The sequence below is a fragment of the Squalius cephalus genome (assembly GCF_949319135.1).
Source record: "Squalius cephalus genome assembly, chromosome: 1".
Taxonomy (NCBI): domain Eukaryota; kingdom Metazoa; phylum Chordata; class Actinopteri; order Cypriniformes; family Leuciscidae; genus Squalius; species Squalius cephalus.
The window spans coordinates 45,759,713-45,781,731 of NC_137122.1; the positions used below are offsets into that span (position 1 = coordinate 45,759,713).

General features: G+C 38.3%; 1 protein-coding gene across 2 annotated transcripts in view; it reads left to right on the plus strand.

Moving 5' to 3' along the window:
• The window catches only part of scn4ab (sodium channel, voltage-gated, type IV, alpha, b), a 40,839-nt gene extending 19,361 nt beyond the window's left edge, over positions 1–21,478 (plus strand). For both annotated transcript variants that reach the window (XM_079868196.1, XM_079868195.1), the window contains exons 6-25: positions 310–401; positions 506–763; positions 949–1,012; positions 1,197–1,338; positions 6,592–6,789; positions 6,908–7,118; positions 7,215–7,453; positions 7,580–7,753; positions 8,647–9,003; positions 9,774–10,118; positions 11,984–12,101; positions 12,182–12,336; positions 12,430–12,603; positions 13,488–13,610; positions 15,201–15,485; positions 15,573–15,626; positions 15,780–15,921; positions 16,005–16,105; positions 16,664–16,934; positions 17,709–21,478. In XM_079868196.1, coding sequence (XP_079724322.1) covers positions 310–401; positions 506–763; positions 949–1,012; positions 1,197–1,338; positions 6,592–6,789; positions 6,908–7,118; positions 7,215–7,453; positions 7,580–7,753; positions 8,647–9,003; positions 9,774–10,118; positions 11,984–12,101; positions 12,182–12,336; positions 12,430–12,603; positions 13,488–13,610; positions 15,201–15,485; positions 15,573–15,626; positions 15,780–15,921; positions 16,005–16,105; positions 16,664–16,934; positions 17,709–18,946 — 4,741 coding nt within the window. In that variant the 3' untranslated portion in view covers positions 18,947–21,478. The remainder of the gene's footprint in view (positions 1–309; positions 402–505; positions 764–948; positions 1,013–1,196; positions 1,339–6,591; positions 6,790–6,907; positions 7,119–7,214; positions 7,454–7,579; positions 7,754–8,646; positions 9,004–9,773; positions 10,119–11,983; positions 12,102–12,181; positions 12,337–12,429; positions 12,604–13,487; positions 13,611–15,200; positions 15,486–15,572; positions 15,627–15,779; positions 15,922–16,004; positions 16,106–16,663; positions 16,935–17,708) is intronic.
• Positions 21,479–22,019: the final 541 nt, after the last annotated feature.

Below are 22,019 nucleotides of genomic sequence, written 5' to 3' on the forward strand. Positions count from 1 at the left end.
AACATGTTAGAACCTTTTGTTATTATTCCAAAATAACATTTTCCATCCATTTCATTGCATAGTCTATTTAATTTAGTGCTCTACTTAGTGCTCTATTTTTTATTATTAGGAGAAAACAAAAACAATAGTCGATCTTTGGTAAAAAGCCAAAATTGTAAAAGGTATTAAACTTTTTTTTTATTATGTATTATGTGGTAAAATTTACAACTATTAATAAGTTATTAATAAGTTGAACGTATACCATGTCAGTGGTATAATTGTGTGGTTTTAAAATAATAAGCATTGTGAGTCTATTTACTTCATCCACAGGTACGTCACAGAGTTTGTGGACTTAGGGAATGTATCCGCTCTGAGGACTTTCCGTGTTCTCCGCGCCCTGAAAACAATTACTGTAATTCCAGGTAAATACAGCATGTCATTTAACATGGCAACTCACTTGAAATGAAAATGTTTTGTACAGTTTGGTAATGCATCAGCCGAGATTTTGTTCAACTACGAATTCCAGGTCTAAAAACCATTGTTGGAGCCCTGATTCAGTCGGTGAAGAAACTGGCGGATGTCATGATCCTCACCGTCTTCTGTCTCAGCGTGTTTGCTCTCATTGGCCTGCAACTGTTCATGGGAAATTTGCGGCAAAAATGTGTCAAATGGCCTCCAGTTGGCTACAGTGACAACCTGACCATGCTCTTCAATCACACAGACGTCAATGGCACTGAAGCTGCATATAGCTTTTTCAACTACAAGGAATATATTGAAAATCAAGGTGACTTCACATCACATTACTGAAGTAATAAGTCACAAATGTAGCCTGCAATTGCTGTACATTGTAGGAATTATTACGAATGGCTTTGGATACAGATGAAGTTGTTCAAAATTAATGAGAACTTGTCATGTACTGTTACAGTCATTTAACACTTTAGTAAACCGATATCCATTCCCTTTCCATAGAAAACTACTACTATGTTCCTGGCCATTTGGATCCTTTAATCTGTGGGAACAGCTCTGATGCAGGGTATATTTTTCAAATATGATATTTGCCTTAAGCAATCATCTAAAGAAGCAACTTTGAATTAATGTGTTTTGCAATACCAACAGGGAGAAATGTCAAAGAATTTAATTCAAACGTTATTCAGAGCATTTTTAAGCAAACTGAATGTATTTATATTAAATTACCTGTTCATGGTTGTTGTTCACAGGAATTGCCCTGAGGGGTTCGTATGCCTGAAAGCTGGCCGAAACCCAAATTATGGCTACACTAGTTATGACAACTTTGCATGGGCTTTCTTATCCCTTTTCCGGCTAATGACTCAAGACTTCTGGGAGAACTTGTTTCAGTTGGTGGGTATATGCATTCTGTTAAAGTCACATTGTTCCTCATCTTCTTGCATGAAATAATACAATGCCATACTATTAAAATAGTTAACAAAATGACATGAATTTACCATAACAAAAGTTTAAGATTGTACAATTACAATTCATTCCAGTAATAAACACATCTTAACATGAAGTGAATGCTTGTTTTTTGGTGCACTACTGTTACTGCTACTGAATTAATACTTAAATTCAGCAAGGCCATATTGATTATTTCAAATAAATGCTGTTCCCTTTTGTTCAGTCACTACGAGTTAAGTCAGTGAATGACAAAATGGGGGTTTCGCTTAGAAGCCTATTTCCTTCGAGTTCTACAAAACGAGCCAATGGCAAGGAAAATGCCATGGGTCTGTGGAATTTGCATAGCGCAACTCCGCCCCACCGCGTGGGTATAAAAGGAGGGACGCTGGCAATTTTGCATTATGTTTTTGCTTCGGAGCCAAGAGCATCTCTTCACTCCTCTTCAAGCCTGTATCTGAGTTCTTCGAGACTACGAGACGAGCGGCTCTCCAGTGTGTTGGTGCAACGGCGCGTTCCAGCGAGATCACATTGCCTGCTGATCTGTGCAGTGATCTGCCAACTGTGTGTGTGCTTCTCTCTGGGCGCTTCAGCACTCTGCTGAGCTTTTTCCTCTCCTCACAAAAGAGCTTGCGCGTGGCACGTCTTTTTAAAGATGTCTCACCAGTGCACTTCTGGGTGTGGTCAGTTCGTTTTGCCATCTGATAGGCACAATCGCTGCCTTGTGTGTTTGGGCTTAGATCACGCTCAGGCAGCATTTGTTGATGAGTCATGTTCTCATTGCGGGAACATGACTATCGCGGTGCTGCGGTTAAGACTCCGTAGAGGTAGAGTCCCCTCTGCCACACCCCAATCTATCCCCTCCGCAAGAGGCGATACTTTGGCTGGTGGCCAGGGTGACCTGAGGGTGACGGTGTGGAAACAGCGTCAGCGCCCGCCCCCAATACCCTTCTTCCCGGAGGTGCATGAGGAGGTCACGAGGTCCTAGAAGTCTCCATTGTCTTACCGCGATCGTTAGGCGGCCTCCTCCGCCTTCTCTTCCCTTGATGGTGCCGCGGCTAAAGGGTACACTGGGGTCCCCCCCGGTGGAGCGCTCTGTTGCAATGCAGTTGTGTCCTCAGAGCTCTTCTACCTCGCGTGGTGATCCAAAGCACCCCTCCGAAGCCTGTAGGTTTTGTCTACCCTGGTGGCGAAATCCTATAGAGCTGCGGGGCAGGCCGCCTCCTCGCTGCATGCCATGGCCATCCTGCAGGTCAATCAGGCCCAGGTGCTCAGGGACATGCACGAGGGAAGAGCTGATCTGGGGCTCATGGAAGAGCTGCGTGCCCCCACCGACCTCGCTCTCTGGGCGACTTGGTGACCGCATGCTCCCTGGGTCAGGTGATATCCACAGCTGTGGTCCAGGAGAGACACCTCTTTTTTTCTTATCAGTGCAAAAGAGACTCAAAATACTACAAAAAAATTTGATCTTACATATAGGTGTTGTACATCATTCGATCCTGTTAAGTGTCTATTTTTTTTTTTTTTGTATACACACAATAAAAACAAAGTGTTGTGCTTTTCGCCAAATAAGGAAAAATAAACATGATGCGAGTTCTGTCTTCTCTCTGTCAGTGAAGTCCATTCTGAAACGCGTCTGAAAATTAACTGTAACTCAGTCACACAGGCACAAGAGATATGTCTTTATAAAGCAATTTATAAGATATTCTTTTAAATGAAGTAATTTATATAAAAAACTAATATTCTCTATTATATTAGTTTATGTAATCTGTGTGAAAAGAGAGAGATGTCAGTCGTTCTCATTTCAGCTCATTATCTGCTAATGTGAACACGCCTACGGAGAGCACGCACTATTCAAACGCAAATCTGAGGCCCTGTTTACACGAGAACGCTCGCGGGTGAAAACGTAAAAATATTTTATCAGATGTGCCTTTCGTTTAGACGGCGACGGCGTTTTTGGGGCTTAAAAACGCAAAAAAGTGAAACCACCCTCCAGAGTGGAAATCTTAAAAACGCTCCACCATCGCGTTCTCGTCTAAACGGTAAAAACGCAAAAGTCTGCTAGACAGTGAAGGCACCGATCAGTGCTTCACATTGCCACCTAGCCGCCTGGAGTGCACACTACATTGAATTTCACACACTTTTGCGTCACCATATGCACGCAGATTTCCCCCACATAACGCTCGTCTAAACGCAGAATAAAAAGTGATCACTTTTGCGTTTTCTCTTCAGATCGTTTCCGTGTAAACGTAGCCTGAGGCAATCCATGCAAACCTGTGAACGCCCGCATCAACTCGATAAAACTCATCAAGTTTGATCAGATTCATGTACTTTACGTCTACGCTGTGAGGAATAATACTATCATAATAATAATCCTGGGAATTTACCTCTGAAGTGCTGGTTTAGTTTCGAGGAGCAGTGGATCCAGCTGAGGATTGTGAGAATAGTAAGTTCTTTGTTCTTAAGTGCTTTGTTCTAATCGCGATATGGAATAGTGTCTGTAAACCACAAAAAGACTGTTTAAAGGGTGGTTGAGTATGATTTCACTTTTCTAACTTTAGTTAGTTTGTAATGTTGCTTTTTGAGCATAAACAACATCTGCAAAGTTGCAACGCTCAAAGTTCAACGCAAAGAGAGATATTTGCTTTTAAAAAGAAATCGGTTTTTAAGGACTACAACAAACAGCTGGTAGAGACTACACGACATTCCTCCAGGGTTAGTGACATCACCAACTCTAAAATTTACATAAACCCCGCCCCCGGGAACACCCAGTCCATGTTGAGAAGAGGAAGAGTTGTTGTAGTCAAGCACATTTGTGAGTCAGCTCAAACTGTAGCATCCGTTTTTTCACATGCAATAGAAAGTCACTCTGTGTACATCTCACAACAGTTCCTATACGAGCAATTTATAGATTATCATGATGACAGAATATGCTAATTGAAGATAGTTAACTCCACATCAGCTACATAAATTCATCAACTAACCATTCAGAGATGTCCTGTTGCATTCTACATGTTGTCACTTCTTCTTGAGTCACTCCATCTTTGTCTGACTTCATTTTGAACATAAAAGGCATTCTAGTGTGTGTCTGCGTGAGGTCGGAGCTGCTAACACACAAGCTCTTGAAACCCCGCCCTCTGTGTCCGGAGCAGCAGCTCATTTGCATTTAAAGGGCCAGACACAAAACGGTGCGTTTTTTTGCTCACCCTCAAAAAGTGACAACTTTAACATGCTATATAAAAATATCTGTGGGGTATTTTGAGCTAAAACTTAACACACACTCAGGGGACATCTGAGATTTATTTGACATTTTGTGAAAAGGGCATTATACCACCCCTTTAAATATGAATCATGTGTCTGTGTGTGAATGAATGAACTGTGCCTTCATTCACACTTGCAATTACATTAGTTTTACATGAACACATCTACTAGTTTAGCTTTTACCAAACTATATTGCTATACTGAGATGAGAACAAATCGACTGAAATATGTTGAAATAATATGTCTTTGTATAAGCAACGTATTAAACTGCAAATTAACATTTATATGCTAATATATCATAAAAACGATATATTACAGACGAAATATGAAAGTTTAGACAAGATTTCGTTGATTAGTTTTGGATAGGTTTTAAAGTTTTGCTGTAAAAAAGACTACTGCCACATCAAATAATCTTTTGTTCGCCAATTTCTGCTCATATGTTAAATATATAGTATGGGATGTTTTGTCCAAAATAAAGTAGGTATAATGAATTATCAAATAAGATGTTATTATAGTGTTTGTTCCAATATTCAAACTAATGAATCCTTAACTTTGAAATACTTATGATAAAATGTATACTTTTTACAAAGAAAGATTACACTTGAAATATAAAATTGTAATTGTTGTTGTAATTGTAACCTTTTTAATAAAATAGCAAAAAATATATTTACAAGGTAAATCTAAACAAAACAAAATCTAAATCGGTCAATATAAGGCTTCTCATTACATTATTTTATTGTGTTTTATTAGTGACAAATTTGGGGAGAGGATACAAAAGATGTTTCCAACTCTAACTTTCAGGGATCAGGTGGTGAACCTGCAAGCGCTGCCCTCGGAGGAGGCAGACCCAGCCTTGGCACTGCTCTGTCCAGTACGCGACCTCCGTGCTTACGTAGACAGAACGCAGTGTTTCAGAACTTCAGACCAGCTCTTTGTATGTTATGGTGGGAAGCTGAAGGGAAAGGCTCTCTCCAAGTAAAGGTTGTTTCACTGGATAGTGGACGCCATTGTCTTGACTTTCCAGACGCAGGGTCGTCCATGCCCCCTAGGGGTAAAGGCACACTCCACCCGGAGTGTGGCTTCCTCCTGGGCTTTAGCGCATGGCGCCTCGCTAAAAGACACCTGGGTGACACCTTTCTTGAGATTCTATAATCTCCGGGTAGAGCCAGTGTCCTCTCATTTACTCGCTTCCACTAGCCAGTAAGTAGGACCAGCTCTGTGTCATTGCTTGCTGCGCCATTCCACTCCACGGACTGGTTACGTGTGCTATTTCACTCAGATTAGACCCTGAGTTCCTCCTGCACTTTTGATGCCGTCACCAGAGTGCATGTATTTCCACAGTAAGTCTTATCTGAGCATGTGTCTTTCACTTGCCTCGAGGTTGCCTCGAGATTGAAACATTCCACACAGCGGGCTGGATACCTCTGAGTTTTCCATATGCATCCGGTACTCGGGTCGTATGTGTATTATAAGTCCTCCCACCCAGTGTACCTTGTTATTCCTGCGTTAAGCCTAGCCCTTCGTCCGTGCTAGTTTCACGACAGGGAGCTCAGTCTTGCGCAGGGCACTGGAAGACAGCCGCCATGGCGTGATTAAATTGGGACCCCCATTTCGTCATTTACTGACGTACAGTAACGTCTCCTTTCCCTCCTCAGGGAACGAGGGTCACATACGTAACCGAGACGTTCTTTTGAACTTAGCAAAGAATTTTGAAAAATATGTCCTGGTTTCCAGAAAAATATTAAACTTTGGCTAAAATAAGAGACTTTTTTCAAAAAATGTATAAAAATTCTTACAGACCCCAAACCTTTCAATGCATGTTAGTGTTTTATAGAAGTAACCGTTTACTTCTCTATGCTTTTGACCAAGAATATAAATGAAGCATAAAAAGTCATATGTGTGAAAAAAGCACCAATGTGAATAGTGTCTTAAATGTTTCAGACGCTCCGTGCAGCAGGGAAGACGTACATGATCTTCTTTGTAGTCATCATCTTCTTGGGTTCGTTCTACCTCATCAATCTGATTCTGGCTGTGGTGGCCATGGCATATGCTGAACAGAATGAAGCCACCTTTGCAGAAGCTAAAGAAAAGGAGGAAGAGTATGCAAAAATCCTGGAGCAGCTCAAGAAACAAGCTGAGGTTTGTCATGCGGTAACATAACAGCTTAACTAGTGTAGCCTGAGCATTGGATCATTTGTTTTTTAAAAATACTAATTGTTAGTTCTTATTTTATCTGATGTTTTTATTTGTCAAGCAGCAGAAGAACGGGATGGTAAATGGCAGCAAGACATCACTATCCAGCAAAAAGAAAGGTGATGATGACCAAATTCAGAGCGACTATGATGGGATCGCACTGAAACCCCTTTCGAAATCGAATGGATCCAAAGGCAGCATGAATTACTTAGAAGTCCCTGACTCTCAGATGAGAAAAGTGAGTGCAGTGAATGCTACAGACAATGCTTTAGATGGTAAGTGTTAATGGTGAGTTCCAGAACAATTAAATAATCCAAATAATATATTATGATATACAAATCATATATATATATATTTACTTTAATTAACAGAGCTGGAAGAAAATCAAAGGGTTTGTCCTCCCTGCTGGTACAAGTTTGCTGACATATTCCTGATATGGGATTGCTGCCCTCCATGGGTGAAATTTAAGAAGATCGTATACCTATTTGTGATGGACCCTTTTGTGGATCTGGGCATCACCATCTGCATTGTGCTCAACACAATGTTCATGGCTATGGAACACTATCCCATGTCTGAGAGTTTTGAAAACACGTTGTCGGTGGGAAACCTGGTAAGTACATCTACCTATCAATGTTAAATGTGTATTGAAGACTTATACTGTATATCTTTTGAGAATATGTTGAAAGTTTGTTGCAGAAGCCGATGGCTTACTTGCATCATGTTCTATCCCATGCAGGTTTTCACAGGTATCTTCGCAGCAGAGATGGTGCTAAAACTTATTGCACTGGACCCTTATCATTACTTTCAGGTTGGCTGGAACATTTTTGACAGCTTCATTGTGACCATGAGCCTGGTGGAGTTGTTCTTAGCCGATGTTGAGGGCTTGTCTGTGCTAAGGTCCTTCCGTCTGGTAGGTGAAACTTGATTGAATTGCCAACTATTAAAGGGATAGTTAACCTAAAATGTACAATTCTGTCATAATTTACTCACCCTCATGTTGATCTGAACGTATAAAACTTTGTTCCATGGAAGACAAATGAAGAAATCAGAACAACTGGAAGTAGATGGGGACCAATGGCTCTCAAGCTCAAAAAAGGGTGAAAAAGCACCATAGAAGCATAATATGTGACTTGTTAACTAAATTCCAAGTCTTCTAAACCATATGATAGTTTATCTATGGAAAAGACTGAAATGTAAGTCATTTTTCACTGAAAATCTCACTTGAGAGTAGTGGTCACCATTCACTTTCATTGTATGGAAAAGAGCAGCTTAGACACTGCTATAAATAACTCCTTTTGTGTTCATTCGAAGAAATAAAGTAATACAGGTTTCAAAAAAAATTATTCTTTTTTTTTTTATTTATTTTTTTTATTGTGTAATATTGTAGCATTGTTTTTAAGTTAAATTTAATTTAAAATTTAATTTATTCTTGTGATGGCAAAGCTGAACTTTCAGCATCATTACTCCAGTCTTCAGTGTCACATGATGCTTCAGAAATCATTCTAATATGATGATTTGATGCTCAAAAGAGGTTTCTTAGTATTATCAATGCAAAGCAGTTTTTTTTTGTGCTATTTTTTTGTGGAAACCGTGATGCATTTTTTCCAGGACTCTTTGATGAATAGAAAGTTCAAAAGAACAGCATTTATTTGAAATATAATTATTTTGTAACATTGTCTTTTGTACCATTGTTGCTTTTGCATTGTCATAAATAACTATAATAAACTTAAATACATTTTATGTACAAATTTGTTTACTGAAATCGCACTGTTCAGAGTTTCAGGACTTATCTCTCTATTGCAGATGCGTGTGTTCAAGCTGGCAAAGTCTTGGCCAACCCTAAACATGCTGATAAGGATCATCGGTGATTCTGTGGGTGCTCTTGGAAACCTGACCCTTGTCCTGGCCATTATTGTCTTCATCTTTGCTGTGGTGGGGATGCAGCTTTTCGGAAAGAGCTACAAAGACTGTGTGTGTAAGATCTCAGTGGATTGTGAGCTCCCTCGCTGGCACATGACAGATTTCTTTCACTCATTCCTCATCATCTTTCGTATTCTGTGTGGGGAATGGATCGAAACAATGTGGGACTGCATGGAGGTGGCTGACCAAGGCATGTGCATCGTCGTCTTCATGATGGTTATGGTTATAGGAAACCTAGTGGTGAGTAGATTAACTCCATCTTTAATAGATAGATAGATAGATAGATTGATAGATAGATAGACAGACAGACAGACAGACAGACAGATAGATAGACAGATAGACAGATAGATAGATAGATAGATAGATAGATAGATAGATGCTTTAAAGTCAGATGTGCAACATCAAGTTGTAAAGATCAAGACCATGCAATTTGAACTTGAGGTTAAATTTATTTACTTCATATTTATACAAGTATCAAAAGAGCCATCGGTGGGATTTCCATTATGGTTATTCATAGACCAAGGGGCTTATCTGACGAGGTAACAAAACTTGGGTGTCAAACCTAGAGGGACAACCTGCAATGGCTTTTTGTTTTGAATGGACCCAAGAAGTAAATTATGTCTATACCTATTTGGAAAGCATTCACATTTCATGCAGTAGATTCTAATCAGAGATATGAGGGGACAGAAAAAAAAAAGATGGACCTGGTCTTGATGGTTGATTTTGGCATCAAAATGCAGCTGAGATTACATAAAGATAGTCCTTATATTAAAAATACCTTTAAAATTATCGATAAAATGCTTTCTGTTGCAGTGTATTATACATGTTTCAGTCACCTATTTGAGATATTCAAGAAGTGAAATATCAGTTTAGCAGGAGTCAAATATTTTCATACTATTGCATTCTTGAATGGCCTTGTAAGCCACATATCCCCATCCCAAATATGGTACTGTATGTCATTGTATTTCATCTTTTGCATTATTACAGTTTTTCTCATTCTCTTCCTGAAGGTGTTGAATCTCTTCCTGGCTCTGCTGCTCAGTTCCTTCAGTGGGGACAACCTGTCAGCATCTGATGATGATGGGGAGATGAACAATCTGCAGATTGCCATTTCTAGAATAACAAGAGGCATTGACTGGGTAAAGGCCTTCGTTATCAGACATGTAAGACAGTGTCTGGGCCTGATGCCAAAGGAAGAGGGTGCGAACGCAAACAAAGAGGGAGATTCTAAAATGGCCACCATGAATTCCAGTATGTCCGTTATCAAAGTGCCTATAGCCAATGGTGAATCGGATTATGAGGATGGCAACAGCTCTTCTGAGGATGAAGACGAAGACGTCGATAAAAATTCTAAAGTGAGTTTTGTTCAGTGAAAAATTCTGATAGTTGTGTTCCTAAAATCTAATGTGAAAGTTCACACAAATGCAAAACCGCTCACCAAAGTGTCACTGACATCCGTCCATCAACACCTTTTGACACCTAGACATGTGTCCCAAATACTGTGACACCTGCAAAGTCCATCTGGAGCCCCATGGGTCATCTTGTTTAGAGAGTATGTCTGAGGAATGGCGGAGATCATGTGACACGGTGACGGGGCGTGGGAAAGAGCACCGGCACAGCATGATTAGTTACCTTGTTGAACAACGTCCTGAAGAAGAACCAGCATAAAGCACGTCCATGCCTAATAAACTTTTTTGCACACATTTTTGCTACATTTTGCACAGTAAAATGTATCTCTTACCAATTCAAGTCATACATTTTATTTCATATTTGGTTTGCTTAAGCGCGCTGGCTCTAACTCATTAGACAACTGATTGTTGGCATGCCACTGGATCAGGTAACACAGTTCACATGTCATGCCCTCATGTGTCGCACAGCCCTGCATTTCACAAGCAGCTATGTATCAGAGAGAGGGAACACGAAAGCAAAGTTGTACTTTAGTCTCGTGTGAACAGTCGAAACAGAAGATCTGTAAGGTAACAGAAACATGATCTTATGTTATTATTTTTCTTCATAAAGCCTAATCTTGGAACTTTTAGTCACATTAGTTCTTTTAAACACACCTGCCAGTGATGGTAAATTGGAAATAAAATGTCGCTTAACTTTCCTTTTTAGCGCAATTTTCCTACGGACAAAATTGCGATTGTTAACTCATGATTTCTGTTCTGTCTGTGCGCACCAATCTTGCACTTCTATCTCCTCCTCAACCAGACCACCTAGAGACTTCGGGTTTTCGGCATTATGTTAAGGAAGGTCTAATCTCGGGAACGCACAAAAAAAAAAAAAAAACATAAAAACATTTACTATCTCTTAGTGTTGTGATCCCATGACGTCAGAAAATTGCGCTAAAACACTCACTGAGTTTTTATTACTTGTTTTATTATATTTTTGTTCATATTTTTTAAGCCATTTTCCTTGCGTTTTTGCCAAACTACACAAGATATTTAGCAAATATTGACGTTTGCTTGAGTTGACAGTTAAAATATCTTTGATTTTCTCTTCGTACAATTCAGCCTAAACCAGAGATATGAGGGGACACAGACACAGGGGACACACACAGCGGCATGCTGTAGATCACACTAGATTTTTTATTCTATTGACTTCCATTCATACGCATACCAACGCAGGAGACAGGAAACGCAAACTCATGCGAATTCCAAAGTTCAAGTTTGGTGAACTCCGTTCACATGAAGATGTGTGAGCAACAGAAGATCAGAATGTCACAGTGTGACCTCTTAGCTAAATTAAAAGAACGCAAACTTTAAATCTGCAGGAATCCTGTAGCTCAAACAGTATAGCATGGCGCTAGCAATGCCAATGTCATTGGTTTGATTCCCAGGGCTTGTATTAACTGATAAATTGTATACCTACCTATGCAAAGTAAGTTGCTTTGGATAAAAGCATCTGCCAAATGCATTAAAGTAAATGTAAAAAAAAAAGATGTTGCCGAGTGTGACGTCATATTATGAAAATTGCAGATATCTATATGTCTGTAGAAATCGTGCATGCTTAAAGTCTAATGTGAGTGCGGCTTTCCCTGCCGAATACAATTTTTACTTGATTTGGGAACTTGGAAGCAAGTTTGAACTTCCCTCAAGCAGTTTGAGACCTTTTAAACAACCTTTTTGCTGGTTTCCAGACACAGAGGATATTCATTTGTTTGTAAAAGTTATATTCAACCTAGAGCCAAAATTAACCTGCAGTTTTTTCATCTGTACAGAAGAAATATGGAGATGAATCTTCAACCTGCAGCACAGTGGACAAACCTCCTGTGGTAGAAGAGCTAGAACTGGTGGAAGAAGAGGATTCCACCTTCCCTGAGGACTGCTACACAGAGAGTGAGACATCAACAATGACTATGTGTAGTATATTGAGTTATATTCTTGTTATTAACATGTTGGTTTGTCTGCGTTCCCAGACTGCATCAGGCGATGTCCTTTCTTGGAGCTTGACGTTACCCAGGGTAAAGGAAAGGCATGGTGGAACTTACGTAAAGCCTGCTACGCCATTGTGGAGCACAGTTATTTTGAAACCTTCATCATCTTCATGATTCTCCTCAGCAGTGGAGCTTTGGTGAGTCAATCAATAAACCATTTTTATTTGTTTAACCAGAGTCCACTGAATTAATATTTTTTTTCATATGTATACTTTTTTTTTTTAAATTAGGCATTTGAGGACATATACATTGAACAACGGAGAATGATTAAAATCATCCTTGAATATGCAGATCAGGTCTTCACCTATGTGTTTGTCATTGAGATGCTTCTGAAATGGATAGCCTATGGTTTCAAGGTCTATTTCACAAACGCATGGTGTTGGCTGGACTTTCTTATCGTTGATGTAAGTATTAGTTCATCCCACTTGAAAATTTCATGTTAAAAGTACAAATAAATTTCACACTATCGTTTTACCTTCCTAAGAAACTTCATCTATCTGTGATCCTTGAGTCAAATTTGATTCACACTGAAAGCTATTATAAATTAATGAATTACTAATGTACTTAAGTTATAGTTTATTTCTGTAATATCTCATATTTTATAACAGCTTCTGCATTATTCTGCTATTGGTAAATGGATGGTGTACATCTTAAAGCTAAATTTTGGTTCATGTCTATTTCACAATCAAATTTCTATTATTGTGACTGGAGTAGTCAATATGTTGCAACAAATTTCTCTCCACTGATATAAAACAATTTGTTGCAGTACTACAAATGTTTAGTAGCGCAGCCTGTGAGGGCAAGTCAATATAAAGACATGTCATGTTATTTTTATTTGTCTTTTAATTGCATCCCATATACTGACATGTGAAGGCCAAGTATGGTAACCCATAGTCCGAATTTGTCCTCTGCATTTAACCCATCCAAGTTAGTGCACACACACATAAGGAGTAGTGAGTAGTGAACACACACACACACACACACACACACACACACACACACTGCAAATCGTGGACACATTTGCACATCAATAACAGTCATTTCCTGCCGTTACTGAAAATCGAACCCGCAACCTTTGGGTTACCGGTCTGACTTTCTATGCATATATTATTTACATACAATGGATCAGGTAATTTGTTAAGCAATATGTATTTAAAGACAACAGAAGTGTTAATTCAGTATTTTGAGAATTAGGGCTTCAAGATGTGTTATTGATGTGAAAATAGCCAGTGATATACTTTATACTTATACTTAGTAATATAATTTATTTTAATTATTCTTTCTTCAGGTGTCCCTTATCAGCTTGACTGCCAATATCTTAGGCTACTCTGAACTGGGGGCCATTAAATCTCTCAGGACTTTGAGAGCGCTAAGACCTCTTCGAGCTCTCTCCAGGTTTGAAGGAATGAGGGTAAGTGTGTGTGTAGTAAGTTTTCTTGCTTCCACCCTCATCTTAGCTCCATTCATTAATTAGAAGTCCATAATATTATTAGTTCCTCACATTTCTTAGTTACACTTTATTTTACTGTAGGTGCACTGTCAATGTACTTACAGTGCACTTGCCCACAAAAGTACTGAGATATGGTTAGGTTTAGGGGTAGTTTCAGGGTTAGAACCTAGTTATTACCCAGTTAGTGTTATTACTACAATAAGTACATAGTATGTACATGAGAAACGGGGTAGGATTGCACCAGTCGTTTGTAAATTCTTTCTTCATTGGAACGCTAAGTCCACACTAGAGGCTTAGTAACTACTAGCTAGTTTGTAACTAACTCTGTACTTTATTCAGTTGCACCATTTGTTCTTAAGGCAGAACGTAGTTAGTAGGTCGTAAACTGTCCGTAAAGTAATGCATAGTCTCATAATATGACGTTTACCCTCAATATTGCAATAGCCTTCAAATACATGAACAGAAGATGTGTTTACATGCTGTGAATTTCAGTTTATCCTTCATTCTAACTTCTTTTGCCTCGCGTAACTAACGGTATAAATACGTTTCTATTAAATATGATACCACTTAATCATGAATAACACAAGTGTTTTTATATGTAGGCTAAATAACATTCAGAAACTGTATTTGAAACAAAATTAATAAGGATCAACAAATAAATTCTGATGCAAAAAAATAAATATAAAAAATTACATTTATAACGACTGATTTTATTTGACATGCACAACACGGACCGATGCACAAAGGACGGATATGTGTTGAAGAGCCACTAACAAAGTAATATTTTCACACAATGTTCTTTCTCTTAAAATGTAAGCGAGTGTAAATGTCAGCATTATCACAGTCTAAAGAATTGAGTCTGTCGGATAAAAGTTCGGTCTGTCTGCTATTTTATTCCAACCGTTACTCCTGATCGTAAATATTTAGTTTATACGTAGATTTGAGCTTCAACGCAAAAATATTTAGTAGTGCGTAAGTTGTAACTTAGTGTCCATTTACGTCAAAATTAAGCTAAGTTGTATCTTGCACACAGCTGGAGCAACTGGCCCCAGGACTGTAAAATAAAGTGCTTACCAATTCTATGTATCTTATTCATAGCTTTCATGTGACGTTCATATTCTGGGCTCATCTGCTCCCCTGTATGTAATATGCATCATCAATAAGGTTTATACTGAATTTGAACATTTAATCTCACTTGAACACATAAAGCCAATTTTCACATTAAGCATTTTTAGAACGTCCCATTGTTTTAGTTATTGAAATTACCGCAGCAGGTGGTGTACTGTATATGGACCATAAATGCCCAAAACTTCCATTTTGTTCACATATTTTTGTTTTTCTTCTTTTGAGAGGTGATCTAAATATTTGTGGTTAGAAAAAGTCTGTTGCAGTTCTATGGTGGTTTTGACAGCTACGTGTCCACATCAGTAACATGACTAAAAACTTTGAATCATTTTCAAGTTGAAAAAAAAAATAGTTGCCTATTCAATCTTTGTGAAGGTTAACGGTTTAAGGTTGGGTTCCAGGCTCTCACGCTGTCAATATGCATAGGTGGTGGTGAATGCCCTGGTGGGGGCCGTCCCCTCCATCTTCAACGTCCTCCTGGTGTGCCTAATCTTTTGGCTCATCTTCAGCATCATGGGAGTCAACCTTTTTGCTGGAAAGTTCTACTACTGCTTCAACACAACATCCGAGACAGTTTTCCTTCCCAGTGAGGTCAACAATAAGAGTGAATGCCTTGAGCTCATGATGGCTAATGAATCAGATGTGCGATGGATGAATATGAAAGTCAACTATGATAACGTAGGCATGGGCTACCTCTCCTTACTGCAAGTGGTGAGCATTGATATTAGTCGTCGAATGTCTGCCCTCCGTAAACAGATGTGCACTGATCTGCAATGACAAATACACTTTGCTTTCCAGGCAACATTTAAAGGATGGATGGACATCATGTATAGTGCTGTGGATTCCCGTACGGTAATGTTGATTTTAACCATTAACTAAGAGAATAAAAGAATCATGACTAGTTGTGTCATCTCACATCTGTAACCCCAAATGATTCAAATTCGAATGCGCAATATTACTTTCCTACAATACGAGTGTGATTGCTTAACAGTGTTCTCCGTGCAGGTGGAGAGTCAGCCGGAATATGAGTCAAATCTCTACATGTACATTTACTTTGTGATCTTCATCATTTTTGGCTCTTTCTTCACCCTCAATCTATTCATTGGTGTCATCATTGACAATTTCAACCAACAAAAGGCAAAGATAAGTGTCTGCAATGGGTCTTCTTCATCTGTAGCGACACTAAAACACTTTATGCCCTGGAATAATTGTCTCTGTGCCTATACTTAGGAGGAACAGACATCTTCATGACAGAAGAGCAGAAAAAATACTACAATGCCATGAAGAAACTTGGCTCCAAAAAGCCACAGAAACCAATTCCAAGGCCTACGGTAATAAATAAATAAATAAATGGCGATAGATAGATATAAGTGAATAATAGTCTGCTAAATTGGAACAACTAAGTTTGCACTTAATGTACTTTAGTTATCCAGAAATAGTGCTGAGAGGTCCAACTAAATATATACTTAAGTAAGTATATTTGATTTTGCTAAAGTGAAACTATTGCAAGTATAGGGACACTTTAAATATCTTGCATTTAAAGACTGATATTATACAGTGATCATACTGTCCTTACTAATAGTGATATTAAAACACATATTTAGGATTCATATTAAGAATATGCATTGTGCAATAAATAAGTACTCCAAATAAAGTTTAATTGCAATATTTATATCAGTAAGTGTCCTTATGTCAGTAAATATTATGTTAATGGAATTGTAGTATACTTAGTATGAAATAAATGTATTTTAAATACATTTTGGTATAGGTTTTTTTTTTCCACTAGAGTTGAATCTGATATCTTATTATTTTTAAAGTACTAACTGCATCTTCTCCTCCTCGGTATGCTCTTCTCCCATATGCTGCCTGGATATATCTGATGTTTGAAGAACTGCTTCCAAGGCTTGATATACGACCTGGTCACCAAGCAATTCTTTGACATCTTCATTATGGTGTTGATCTGCCTGAACATGGTGACCATGATGGTGGAGACGGATGACCAGAGTGAAGAGATAGAAAATATTCTGTTCTTGATCAACTTTGTCTTTATCGTGCTCTTCACCGGGGAGTGCATTCTCAAGATCATCGCCCTGCGCTATCACTACTTCTCCATTGGGTGGAACATTTTTGATTTTGTGGTGGTCATTCTTTCAATCGCGGGTAAGGCTGCTTTATTAATAGTAATCACTAAGCAATCATGATGTAGGAAAATGGATGCTAATGTTTTTGTCCTATATATTCATTTAAATTAAAACTGAATTAATCTCTATGAGCATTTTTAAAATTAATTTTAATGTCATATTAAAGACAAAAGCCCCATTAAAGGATTTTTAATTTGTGAAAATGAAACCTTAATTTGGCATAATCCTTTATTATTTTACCTTACAAAAACATAGAATACTTCAACAAAACTGCTTCACAAAAAACAAAAACAATCAACAAAAAAGATATCATAGAGAAGACATGACTGTGTCAAGGTCTATAAGCCTCTTAACTTGACTTTTTTATGACAAGACAAGGTTAGTTCAGATTGTAAAATGTCATGTGGTGTAACTTCCCAAAAACGTAAATATATACAATATTTTTCTCAGATGAATCCTTAAAATGAATAGTGAAAAATAAAATGTACCAAAGTGTATTTGAAATACATTTATTTCATGCTAGGTGTACTACAAATACATGTACATATTTATGTACTTAATATGTTTGTACTTAATATATATATATATATATATATATTCTTAAAAAAAAAAAAGATTTATCCAAATATTACACTCAAACTCATATTCAGGGTGCTATTACATTTGACTTGATTTACATGACATTTTTAGAGGCTTGAAAATGTCATGAATGTTTTTGATATAATTTATATAATTATCTAATTGATTATAATTGACCGTAATACTTCCGTGTTAATTCTTTGTCGTCTCACAGGTCTTTTGCTGGCAGACCTCATTGAGAAGTACTTTGTGTCACCTACGCTGTTCCGAGTCATCCGACTGGCCAGAATTGGCCGCGTCCTGCGTCTCATCCGGGGTGCGAAAGGAATCAGGACGTTACTGTTTGCGCTGATGATGTCGCTACCTGCCCTCTTCAACATTGGCCTCCTCCTATTCTTAATCATGTTCATTTTCTCCATATTCGGCATGTCCAACTTTGCGTACGTGAAAAAAGAAGCAGGCATCGATGACATGTTTAATTTCGAGACCTTCGGGAACAGTATCATATGCTTGTTCATGATCACGACGTCCGCCGGCTGGGATGGACTGTTGTCTCCCATTCTCAACAGTCCACCAAACTGTGACCCGGATGTGGAGAACCCGGGATCGTTTGTCCGAGGAAACTGTGGGAGCCCCGCGGTGGGCATCGTCTTCTTCTGCAGCTACATTGTCATGTCGTTCCTCGTCGTGGTCAATATGTACATAGCCATTATCCTGGAAAACTTCAACGTAGCGACGGAAGAAAGCGGCGACCCCTTGTGTGAGGACGACTTCGAGATGTTCTATGAAACCTGGGAGAAATTTGACCCCTCTGCTTCTCAGTTCATCGATTACAGTAAACTGTCTGAATTCTGCGACACGCTGAAAGACCCCTTGAGAATCCCCAAACCAAACACATTGAAGTTGATCACAATGGACCTTCCCATGGTCCCTGGTGATAAGATCCACTGTCTGGACATCCTCCTGGCCCTCACTACAGAGGTGCTGGGCGATTCTGGACAGATGGATGCCATGAAAGGAACTATGGAGGAGAAGTTCATGGCGAACAACCCCTCAAAGGTTTCGTACGAGCCCATCACCAGCACTCTCAGACGTAAGCAAGAAGAAGTGGCTGCTTCGACCATCCAAAAAGCCTACCGCTCACACGTCCTCAAACGCTGCCTCAAACACGCCTCGTATATGTACAGAGAGAAGACAGACTTGAAGAGACGAGAAGAAGAGGCTCCGGAGAACGAAGGGATGATTGCAAACAAAATGGGGTATCTTTATGGAGATCAAGCCATTGAGGACAACAGTCCTGTGGGTTTCTCTTTCTCTCAACATGGGAAAACACAGCACGGGGCTAAGCGTCCCCCGGTGACGGTTCAGAGAGACGTGGTCTTGCACTCCGCCCCTTTTCCCGTTCCTGACTCCTCAAGGGCTGCGGAAAACTTGAAGGAGTCAATTGTGTAGCAGGTTCAAGCCATGGTGTACACTCAACCTTTGGAAAGCCCAACAATACTGAGACCCTTCAGGAGACTGAGTTATACTTCGACACACAACAGCAAGTATGAAAGAAATTCATTGAGTTAGTAAGGTGAAGATTCTTTGCAAATGGCTAAGAGTTGTAATCAGTATTACATGTATTGATGCAATCGATGGCTCCTCTCAGTACTGCCCTTGAGAAGACCATCAACTGTTTGTCTAATGGCATTGGAAATGATTGGGCTCTTAGTGCAGACATCAATCATTTTTGACGCACAGAACCTGAAATGACAACTTTTTTTTAAAGAAAAATTGTTAATGGTAATGATTACTGATCATTCAAAAGTAATTTAGAGTAATTACAGGAAAGGAGCCCCCCCCTCCCCCAAGACTTAGCCTAAAGATCACTTACAGATCATTTTTGTAGTATGACTAAATTGCATTTAACAAATAACACATATTTGAGATTTACAGTTGTTTTTTACTTACTTTAAACTGTAGTGTTCAAAATAAACGTATCGCTCTGATTTTGCACTAACAGTGAAATAAAATTAACAATGGCAACCTGTTAATCAGAATTTAATCAAGTATATTAGTCTTAATAGTTCAACGCAAAGACATGTAATATTATGTGCGTTTGTATTTATAAAGACTTTACTAACAGCAGTAGGCTACATTTGGTTATTGACTCTGGTAGCATTTTAAACCTTAAATCAAATAAAAGCAGAATCTCTAGTTTGCCCAAAAACAAAAATGTCACTATAAAATTGAATTAACCAAGGCTGACCCAGACCATAAAACAAATAGAGCATGCTGAAATATGGATTCTGTAACGTTTCACTTGCCTAATGAGCCTTTTTCATGTGGAGGGTGTACTTGCAAATTGTTAATTGCAAGTCTGTGAAATCCTTGGCTTATGAATGTAGGTCATTTTTACTTTATTTTGAGCCAGATGTGCAGTTGTGTCCTGAATGTCAGGTTGTTCAGCCCAGTCATGTTGTGAAGGAAAATGGGCATGATGACATAATATACAGAGAATACTCTGTAGAAGATAAACTATGCTTTTAACAGGGTATTGTATGTTGGAAAAAAACTGCATGTATGAATGGATGTATCAGGGTCAGAAAGTAGAAAAAACTAGCCAGCTTAGCATATTGCATCCTACTATTTATTAGCATTCTGTGGAGACTGTCTCCCAGACAGCAACATAGTGTCCGGCCCAGATCCGGCCCACATCTGGTACGCGTGGAATCCACATGTTTGTGACACTATGTTGCTGTCTGGGCTGTCGATGACGTTTTATGTTTAATGCCTCCAGAGAGTCAGACTGAACAAGACTGACCAAATGTGCCTTGTCAGACTGTTAGCATCCCTATCGTGTTTCACTGCACCTATACTCATCCAGCATTTACAGTTACTCGCTCAAATGTATTGTTATTTTGATTATCAATGTTTTATTGCAAAGTTAACAATTAATCTTTCTCTCACATAATCGATTAACAGCATTTAAAATATGACAGTTTATTTTTTGCTGCCAGGTAAAGAGGTTTAAATGTTTTTAAGAGGTCTTTTCATTTGCTTGTCGTTTCACTTTTTTTTTTCTTTTTTTTTATTATTGAATTGGTGAAACATTTTGTACTTTTGAGGATAAATTTAATGTAGGCCTAATTAAACATGCACTGGCTTCTGAAGCTGCCAGTTTATTTAAGCCCCCAAGCTGAAAGTGTTAGAATAAGCACTTAAATGAGCATGAAGCTTTGGTTGCTTTCAAACTCTTTATTTATGGCATTTCTATCAGTTTTTTATACGTGTGAAATGCAAACCAATCGTGAGGGTGATAAGCAGAGAGATGAGGATTACAAGCACTAAGATCAAATGCAACTTATTTATTCATAGTTCAGTTAGTTCATGCACTGTAAAAAAAAAGTTGCTGCCTTAAATTTTTAAGTACAATCAACTTGGATGTTTAAGTAATTCCAACTTAAATGATATTAAACTGACTCGAAAAATTGAGTTGAACCTTTTATAACTTATAAAAAAAGGTTGAAAATTGCTTAACTTATTTTGACGAGTTAAAGCAATAAAACATATAATTTTTTACAGTGTGCAGTAATAACATGACCGTGATTAAAATAGTAATGCACAGAATAACTGAATGCTTTTTACAAAAACTTTTTCATTTATCATTGATTTGATTTATTTTATAAACTAAGACAAATCTGAATCTGAATCCACTTCTAAATGTTATGCATTGATAAAAAACCATGTTGATCTATTATTTAATTTTCTAATTAAATCACTATTAAGAAATTTTAGTTGAATCTTTTATCAGATGGTCTTTAATGTTCTGCTTACTAGTACTAACACACTGTTTACTGAATGTATTGACACGTCACAGTATCTGTCACTTGCTGAATGCATGTTATGGATAATGTAACATTTTTCAAGTACTGAAATATTTGTAAATTTTATTGTATATTCTTTCTGTTTACATGCGTGAAATAAACTCTTGCTTTTTGAGTCTTTGAGTTTTTATTATGTTCTCTAACAATATGCAATGACAAAAAATACAAGATTCTATTTGTCTTTGGGATATTTTCTCATTAGTGTTTTAATTAAATGCCGTTAAGAGAAAGTAAAGCTTAGAATTATGTTACCAAAAAATATATATTAAAAAACTTTTTTCTATTGCATATTCAATTGTCCAGCTGATATGGTAAACATGCGCCACCCCGTGGTCAAGATCATTTTTATTCATAGTAGCCTATTAAGCTGACTTTAAACATCGAATCAGCGATGGTCTATTATTATTTTATTTTATTCATTTTGTATAGTCTTACTTAAGGATACACTTTAGCCATACCGATTTTTTTAAATGAATAAACTTCAGTGCACTAAATACCCTGGTCACTGTAGGCCTATGCTAGCCTATCTCATACACATTCAACCCTATGGGCCTACACACAAGAACGCATGCTGCTCACTGGAACTACTGCGGCATCCCCTGGATCACAGCCGTCCGAGTTCCGTGCATGCAAACCAGGTCAAGGGGCAGCTGTGA